General features: G+C 42.0%; 1 protein-coding gene across 1 annotated transcript in view; it reads left to right on the top strand.

The window, feature by feature from the left end:
- cd109 (CD109 molecule) overlaps positions 1–8,893 on the top strand; it is a 29,304-nt gene extending 20,411 nt beyond the window's left edge. Inside the window, exons 24-33 of the mRNA XM_030722057.1 lie at positions 251–332; positions 427–655; positions 1,302–1,473; positions 2,491–2,681; positions 3,935–4,090; positions 4,609–4,674; positions 5,323–5,465; positions 5,970–6,126; positions 6,209–6,311; positions 8,679–8,893. Coding sequence (XP_030577917.1) covers positions 251–332; positions 427–655; positions 1,302–1,473; positions 2,491–2,681; positions 3,935–4,090; positions 4,609–4,674; positions 5,323–5,465; positions 5,970–6,126; positions 6,209–6,311; positions 8,679–8,893 — 1,514 coding nt within the window. The remainder of the gene's footprint in view (positions 1–250; positions 333–426; positions 656–1,301; positions 1,474–2,490; positions 2,682–3,934; positions 4,091–4,608; positions 4,675–5,322; positions 5,466–5,969; positions 6,127–6,208; positions 6,312–8,678) is intronic.
- The last annotated feature ends 385 nt before the right edge of the window (positions 8,894–9,278 follow it).

Below are 9,278 nucleotides of genomic sequence, written 5' to 3' on the forward strand. Positions count from 1 at the left end.
CTATAGCTGGTGTTTGGTGTGTAGTGTTACATCTTCTCACTGGATGGTACTGGTGTTTAACTTAGACCTGGTCCTGCTAAACCTCTAAATCCCACCATCTCCTTCACCTTGGCCACATTTAAGAGGAGCTAGTTGTTACCACACCAAGCTGAATAAACACATTTATGATGTAGATTTCCTTGATTTCTTTTGGTTAGTGACCTATTTGTTATTTGATTTTGCCTTTTTTTTAATCCACCCTCCTTGCCAGGTTATGAGCAGGAGCTGTCCTTTCAGAGAGCAGATGGCTCCTTCAGTGCCTTTGGAGACCAGGATTCATCTGGAAGCACCTGGTATGTGATAAACACAAACGTTTGTCTTAAAAAAACATCAGTAACACACTCCAGCTTCTCAGAAAGACTAATAGCAGATAGTCTGTCTGCACAGGCTCTCTGCTTTTGTGCTGAGATGTTTCCTGCAGGCACGGCCATTCATCAGCATCGATTCCCACGTGCTGCACAGCACAGCAGCTTGGATCGCCACGCAGCACGGGGATGATGGAAGCTTCTTGGAGCCCGGCAGGGTCATCCACACCGAGCTCCAAGGAGGCCTGGACGGACCCATTTCTCTCACGGCCTACGTCCTCATTGCTCTGCTGGAAGACGCTGACATCAGGGTGAGACCCGAGCGTTTTGGCACATTTTGAGAGTTGAATGAAATAAAAATAGATCTTATCTTAAGTTGTGACCCCTTGTTGTTGTCCTGACCCTTATTTTAGAGTCAAGAGAGGATAATTTCCATCTGCAGTCATTTATATTATGAGGTCTGAATCTGTGAGGAGCAGCACGACCCTGAGCACAGCCATAAATGAGAACAGATATGTTGCAGAAGCATAAAAACAAGAAACTGGGGTGGAGATGGGTTGCAAAGTGGCTTGCAGATGCAGCAGCAATTGTGGGCAACCTAAGGCAGCTTAAATAGTATGCCCTTCATGAGATTTATGAGATCAGCAGGACATACAAAGAAACCAGCTTTTTATGCCTTTTAATTATCAGATTGAGGCTTCAGTAGTGTTTTTGATGTCAACAAATCCTTAAAGACCAAAACTGAAAATGTCTCATGGTTATGATTGGGTAAGAATTATTAACCAACCCTAGTAGAGACAATAGAGTCCATTTATTTAATATAGTCTCTGTTGTTGTTGGAGACACGGATAAGAACTAATGTGGCCGCAGATTCTTGAAGCTGATGATCTGGTGTCGTAAATGTGCCTGAGCTGAGCTGTTGTCTGACCTACTGCTGCCCTTTTTCCCGTCTGCCAGGCTCAGTATAAGAGCGAGGTGTCCGCGGCCCTGATGTACCTGGAGACTCATCTGGCCTTTGGTGTCTCCAGCAACTACAGCCTCAGTCTGCTCACCTACGCTCTGGTTCTGGGAGGGAGCTCCAGCGCTCAGTCGGCACTCGACGATCTGATTGGACGAGCTGACATGAGAGGTACAACAACAGCTGTGTCTCGGGTTGACAGGTTGACACTTTGAGAAATGTGATTTCTCACAGGGTTGTTACCACCTCAAAGGCCCCATTCTCATATTTCACACAATTGTAGTAAAACAGATTCATGGTTTGTGGATTGTTTGATTTTGGATGGACTGTTTTCGGTATGTTTGTCTGTTTGATAATAATATTACAGCAAAACTACCAGTCTGATTCATACCAAATTTGCATGAAAGATCACCTGATTACATCTGATATTTGGTAGACAGGTGTGAGGGGCCAGGAGCTAGCTCCAAACTGAACATCATCAGGATCTGATCCAGATTCTGAATTTCCAGGCTTCTTGAATTTAACATGGGAAATTCTTTAAACATTTAATGCATATGTTTGGCTGAAAAAGAAACACCATTCTCATGTGTTGCAGTAAGAAGCGTCTCACTGTTGTCCATGGATATGAAACATTGGATCAGAATATGATCTGGACACAACTTTTGAATCCGATCAATCCGATCACTCAGTTCCTCTACTATCGCCCACTTGAAAAATCGTTTTTTTTCCTCATTTTAAGAGATAAAGCTTTTACAAAAAATTAAAATGAGTTATTTTAAAATAAAATTATGGGCATGGGTCTATGTGTTATCTTGCTGATTCAATGTTTAGAGAGTGACCCGTTTGTGAGACAGACAATGTTCAAATCAGCTAAAATGTCTGCTCCGGGTGGGGTTTGTTGTGCTCGTATTGATGCCTTTTTGAGCATTTTCATCTAATTATCAGACAAAAAAAAACACGGCTAGCTATTTGTGGAAGTCTTTACCGCAGTAGCTTCACTCAGCAGCAGGATCAATGATTGTCTCCAGATTAAGACAGTTTTTTCTTTCATCACACTGAAACAGATCTGCTACCTTGATAACCAGTGACATCTGACAGGTGCTCCACCCTCTCGTTTTTGTAATCAACCTGCTCCTCTTTTTGAAAAATGTAATCATCTCTCCTGAGAACATATCTCTCTGAGAGCAGACGGCGTGCCGATGTGGCTCTCCCCGGACGACGGCCTGTCCCCGTCGTGGCAGCCTCGCTCTTCTGACATTGAGATGGCGTCCTACGTGCTGCTGTCTCAACACAAGCTGAACCTGGTCTCAGAGGGTCTAAGTCTCATGAAGTGGCTCAGCCAGCAAAGGAACGACAGAGGAGGATTTGGAAGCACTCAGGTCAGATCATTACGAAGGTGTTAGTATCAGAAATTAAAATCAAGCATACAGAATATCTTTCCTTTCTTCTGAATTAGCCTGCAGGTGTTAAATTTGTTTAAGTTTAAGAGTGATATAAATTTTGCTGTAGTCTTTTTCTGCTCCATTAGTAACTAGTACTAAAGGTCCTAACTCTTGACACATATGATGTACATGTAAACATTTTACTTGGTTCATAAATGGCTAAATGCAAAAATCGCTCCCACTTCCAGCATGAAGGGAAAGTATTGTGCTCAGTAACAGTCAGGACAAAAATGCCACCTTTTATTTCTGGGCATTCCACAGGTCCACGACACGGTTATAACACGGTTATAACATGGCAGCAAAGTCATATACAGTATAATACCACACTGCAACACCATCTGGTCTTTAACATGATGAGGTGATAAAATTCATCTTGTTCGAGCTTTTTCAGCCCCCTCATGTTAGATCAGCCTCACCTCTGCATGTTTTTAAAGCCTTAAAACTCGTTTTTATTGTTTGGCTTTAAAGCCGGAGTGATAGCTGTTTAGGCTGTTGTATCATCTTTTATACTGCTGTGATTTCTGTGTTTGTGTGTGTGTGTGTGTGTATTTATTTTATTGTGTTATCCTTTTTTTCATGCCGAGCACTTTGGTCGGCCTTGTTGTTTTAAATGTGCTTCATAAATAAATTTGGATTTCGATAACTAGAGACATGTGAGGGTGAAATAAACCAGATCAAAGATGTCAGAAGTTTCTGCAACATCTTCTGCAACAAAAGCAAAACATTAAACACACTTGTTGGCCCGTCAGCTCCAAATACAGGACTTTTTCTCTGCTGGTTAACCTGGATCCACGGAACTATAGAAGTGGCCATCTGTGCCACTTCAGCAGTACACTGTGGTTATGTGTCACATCAGAGGGCAGCTGTGGCCGTCTGGGTATGCAGTGACTAAAGACCCATTAACCTGTTAGCACGCATGGGCACTCACACACGCACAAACACGCAAGACAAGATGGGAAACTGTCAGTCGATCCAAATACAGTGCTCGAAGAAAAGCCCAGCGACGCTTTGTCTGGCAGACAGTCCCACAAAAAACAGATGGTGAACGACAGACTCACACACACAGCTGTAAACAGGAAATCAGCAGTGAATATCAAAGCAAAGGCCCGTCAGCGATCGAAACACAGTATATTACAGACACACGTTCACAGATATGCTCCACATGACCCTGACTCTGGTTTCTCCCTCAGGACACCGTTGTGGCCCTGCAGGCTTTGTCTACCTTCGCGGCTCTCAGAGAGACTCGTGACACTGACGTCACTATCAGGGTGAACACCGACTCTTCAACCGCTGTCGCCTCCTTCCACATCAACCAGGAGAACTACCTGCTCCATCAGAGTCAGCAGGTACGCACACGAGACCACCGGCTGATTATCCAGCAGTGTTTGTGGGACTGAGTCAGATATCTGCTGGTGATTAAAGACTGTCAACAACTGATGAGAGCCGAGTTCAGGGAACAGTGAGACAGATGATTACATCCAGCATGGAAGAGCACACACAGAATTCAGCTCCATCATGTTCCTGAAATCCATGTTTTGGACAAATGTGGAATTATGTTTGCTAAAAATACCCTAAAAGATTGTTGTGAGTCAGTCTTCTGAAGGGATCTTGTCTCATTATGTCATTTTAAGACCTTTTAGTTTGTCTCTTGTTAGAACACTCTGTATTACTCCAGCAGAGGTGAACTGTGAGGCTGCAGCCAACACATGTAGTCCAGCTTTCCTCATTTAATTTTTAACACTTGTTTAGGTCACTCCTTTGTTTTTGGTTGCTTGGGGAATTTATGAATTTAACAACAGTAAACAGTGTTTGCCAATAAAAACAAATCAAAACAATAAAAAGATTTTTGTTTTTTGCATTTCAGATTTCTCCAAAAGAAAAGTTAATCCTCCAGGTGACACCCGAAGGTCATGGACTCGCTTTGTTTCAGGTAACAGGACAGAATTATTCAAAATAAGAATAAACTTCTCACTGGAGCAGTGGTTCCCAAAGTGTGGGCCGCGGCCCCCTGGAGGGCCGTGAAGGTACTGCAGGGGGCCCGCAGCAATAGCAGAAATTAAGTTGGAAATTACAAGCATGCATAGTTACATATTTATGTAAGTTTATGTATTTATATAAAAAGTGAAATAAAACTGGTAACAGGAGGTGGTTAGTTTGGGATATCACTCATTATTCTGACCTAAATTTACTGCTTGTGTTAAACTTTGTGTCCCAGTGGTGAGTGTGGGTCACATATTGGCATTATGTGATAATATTGGCATGTTGGTGTAGGTGACACCATGGGATTTCTGGTTTTTAAGTGGGCCACAGCACTCAACTTCGGGAACCACTGCACTAGTGTAACAGCGACTCCATCTGGTCAGTGTTCAGTGACTCATGACTGGTGTCACAGTTGCAGTAAGAAGTAAAAGAGTTGTTCAGATTATGTCAGGAGCCAAAGCCTGTTTAAAGAAGAGCAGCCACATGTGCAAACAGCTGCACCCTTTAACTAAAGTGCTGTTAAAGTAGCTGCTTTTTCCTTTAATCGCCACATAATTCTCATTCTTACTGTATAAATTCTCTTTTTCCCTTCCCACAGCTCAATGTTTTCTACAACGTCAGGAGCGAGGCAATGAGGAGGAGGCGGCGGCAGCGGGAAGTTGGCGAACGCGAAGCGTTCGAGTTGTACGTCGAGCTGGTCGACAGCGATGTGAACTCTGCACATCTGCACATCTGCAGCAGGTGAGCCGGTCGGCTGTTTCTTCACATTCCAGCAGCCTGATGCAGCAGAGTCATCAATACAGCAATCAGCAGCATGTGTGAGAAGTCTTTCCAACCATCATCATCCCTGTTTGTAAACAATAAAACACAATCAGCAAAAATGCAGAGAAAAACAAAAACATTTGGCAGAAATCAACTTTACATGTGCAAATATTCACTGACCTTTGGAACGTGACTAAAACAACATACTGTGTAAAATTTTATTGCTCCTTTTTTAAAATAAAAAAGAAATCTTTATTTTCAGTAGATTTTAAAGTAATTATGTTTATATTTCTGAGAAATTTCCTAAGACGAATAAAAAAAAAACTTTATTTGGTCTATTTTATGATTTTATTGGACATAAATGGATTTTTAATTTAATTTAAAGAAATGTATTATTGAATAAAAGTTAAATAAAATAAAGTTCAACATGAAAATAAGCTCTACTTTATTTAAATAAATCTATTTATTTGTGGTCCTCTGCAGCCTGGTGTCTGGTCTGGGCCTGAATGCGACAGGGATGGCCCTCATGGAGGCGGGGCTTCTGAGCGGCTTTGGTCTGCTGCCGGACGGCATCCAGACCGGCGGCGTGGTGAAAAAAGTGGAGACGCAGCCAGGGAAAGTCATCCTGTACCTGGACTCGGTGAGCTGCTCTCAGGCGCTGATTCTGCTGTTTGTGTGTCTGAGTGTAACGACTGAAGCTTAAATTCTAAATGTGTTTCCAGGTGACGACACAGGAAATGTGCGTCCAGATTCCTCTGATTATTGAGCATAAAGTCGCCAAAGTCCAGGAAGCAACTGTCGTCCTCTATGATTACTACGAACCAAGTAAGACTGGACTTGCAGAACAAGCTCATATGAAACCCTACAAATACTTTATTACTGCATAATAAACTCAAAGAGCTGTTATTTAAAATGATGCATAATTATTACCCATTAAATTCTGTTATTTGTGTACATGATATAAAAGACAAATGCTGTTTTTGTAGCCATGTGGTATGGGGTATTCCAGCTCCATATTTTTATTCTTGGACTCTACTAGAGTAGCTTTGCATGAGTCACAGTTCACAATTATCCTGATCTTCTGTATCTTATTCTGGGCATCGGTGCAGCCTCTCAGTTCCCCCTCTGTCTGAAACAACCTATTTTAACCCCTCCCCCCTTTCAGCCAGCTTTCTTTTGATTGGCCACCCCTCATAAACAAAATGTGGGCGGGAGCTTCTGTACTCAAAGCCAGATGTGTGTGTCAGGGATGACCATATTAGGGATATCTCCTCTTAGTGACATCACACAGAGCATAAAGTAGAAAAAACTGCCTGAAACGGAGCGTTCAGAGCAGTCTGTGGTTCTCAGGGATTACTCTATGGGGCTAAATTGGGGCCATAAAGTTTGTTCGAAAAAAAATTTTGAAACTGAAAAATTATTTTGAACCTGAAAAAAAATTTAAACAGGAAAAAAAAGTTTTGCAACTGAAAAAAAAATAGTTTAAAAATGAAAAAAAGTTTTGCAACTGGAAAAAAAAAAAGATATGAGACTAAAAAAAAAATAAATTCAAAACTACTTTTCAGATTCAAGTTTTTTTTTTTTTTTTGCACTTTCAGATTTTTTTCTCGAGTTCAAACTTTTGGCCCTGTTTTGGCGTGGGGGGGGCCGGAGCCTCAGATGACGGGGGTGTTGCATTCAGGGACCGTGGGAACTGGAAATGTCTCTAATGCATCATCGATATTCTATATGTATGTGATTGGTTTTGAGACATTTCCAGTTCCCACAGTCCCTGAATGCAACAGCTGGGACTATGTTTTTCAGCCACTGTGCTGAGCTGTCAGTCATGATTCCACACCCCCGTCATCTGAGGCTCCGCCCCCCACGCCAAAACAGGGCCAAAAGTTTGAACTCGAAAAAAAACCTGAAACTGCAAAAAAAAAAAAAAAAAAACTTGAATCTGAAAAGTAGTTTTGAATATTTTTTTTTTTAGTCTCATATCTTTTTTTTTTCAGTTGCAAAACTTTTTTTTCCTGTTTAATTTTTTTTTCGGGTTCAAAATAATTTTTCAGTTTCAAAATTTTTTTTTCAAACAAACTTTATGGCCCCAATTGAGCTCCATATTACCAATGAAACAGTACACAGGTAGGTCTGCAAGTATGAAAGTTTGCACTTCAGTCACATTCGTTAATATTTTTGTCTCATATACGGAGGAATGCAGAACACGATCAAAACCAGGACGATCGTGTCCACGTAAAGGAACTGCAGCTCGAGTGTTAGCAGGAACTCAGCAGCTCTGCACAGCTGTTTTAGGACGAACTGTGATTAGTGAGACTTCAGGTCTGCATAACCCTGTGACTGAACTTTCTGTCATGGTCCTGGGTCTGCGACCTCTTGTTTCTTAGTTTACGGTCTTTTCTAGTTTTGTTACCTTTATTGTTACTGTTTTGTTTTGTTATATTGTTTCACGTGTTCCTCTTATGCATTCTTACTTAGTTCCTTTGCTTTATCCCTTAGTTCTCTCCTGAAGTGTTTCCCCTTGTGTGGAGTTTCTTTTGTTTCATTTTTCAGTGTCTGTCTCCTGGTGTTGTGTCTTGTCTGCGTCCTCTTTATGTGGTATCAAGTTTGCATTTGTGTATCAGTCTTCTCACTTTCTGTTTTATTTTGACCCCCCCGTCTCTTGTGCTTTGTGTTTTGTTTTACTTCCTGTTAGTGTCATCCTGTTCACCTGTTTGCCTCAGCTGTTTCCACTCACCCCTCCTTCCCTCTGTGTCAGATGTCAGAGTCTTCTTGTTGCAGTTTCAGTGTATTGCTCCCGCGTTCTCCATGCTTTTTGTATTCCTTAGTTTTCTCCCAGTTCAGGTTTCCTTTAGTTTTGCTCTCTTCATGTATCTGTTTGTTTAGCCACGATAAAGGCTCGTTGTGTTTCATACCTCTGTCTGCTCCTGCGTTTGGGTCCTCACCTCCTGCTTCCACACACCGCGACACTTTTAGCCTGAATCATTTCCAAAACCTTTTTATTTCAGAGGTAATAAAAGAGAATATTTTTGTCATTTTATCACTTAAAAAAAATACATCAGGCACAAACATAAACAACATTTAAATATAAAAACATAAAAATGACTGGTGCTGCTCTTGGTTTTGGTTTCGTCCAGCAGAAATACAAAGAGAGGAACTCATATTTGACCTCTGACCTTTCACCCCCTCCTGCAGGGCGGAGGACGGTGAGGACGTACACGTCGGAGTGGAGGAGCAGCATGTCCTCCTACCTGTTCTGCTCTGACAGCTACAGTCAGTGCAGAGGGAACCCCGAGGATTACTACGAGCCGGGTGAAGTGGTCTTCAATACATCCAACAGCAGCCATCACGTCCTGCGGGGCGGGTCGCTGCCCCTTCTGCTTCTCCTCTTCATCGTCTGTGATTTGTAACCATGAATAAACAAAAGGCCACATATATAACCATGTCAGGCTCAGTTAAAGGCTGGAGGGAGTGGCTTCTTTCTGACTGAAACATGTTAAAGATTTCGTGTCCAAAAATAAAGATGACTGATAAATTTTGATTTCTGTTCCAGATGTGCTTCCCTTTGTTTCCTCATTCTAAACCATACTACACCCACAGACACACCGACAGCATCACTGTGGTGAAGAAGCGTGCACGCGCCCGTGACAGGAGGCTGGTGCACGTGACGGGATGTAAACATCGGTGATGTCACCCTCAGCTCAACACGCTGCCGGTTTCTCTTGGTTGGTGATGTAGAAAATAGTTTGTGTGAAATCTTTTGCAGACAGAAATTTTTTGACTTCTAGAATAAGT

This window comes from Archocentrus centrarchus, chromosome 24 (genome assembly GCF_007364275.1).
Source record: "Archocentrus centrarchus isolate MPI-CPG fArcCen1 chromosome 24, fArcCen1, whole genome shotgun sequence".
In the NCBI taxonomy this organism is placed as follows: domain Eukaryota; kingdom Metazoa; phylum Chordata; class Actinopteri; order Cichliformes; family Cichlidae; genus Archocentrus; species Archocentrus centrarchus.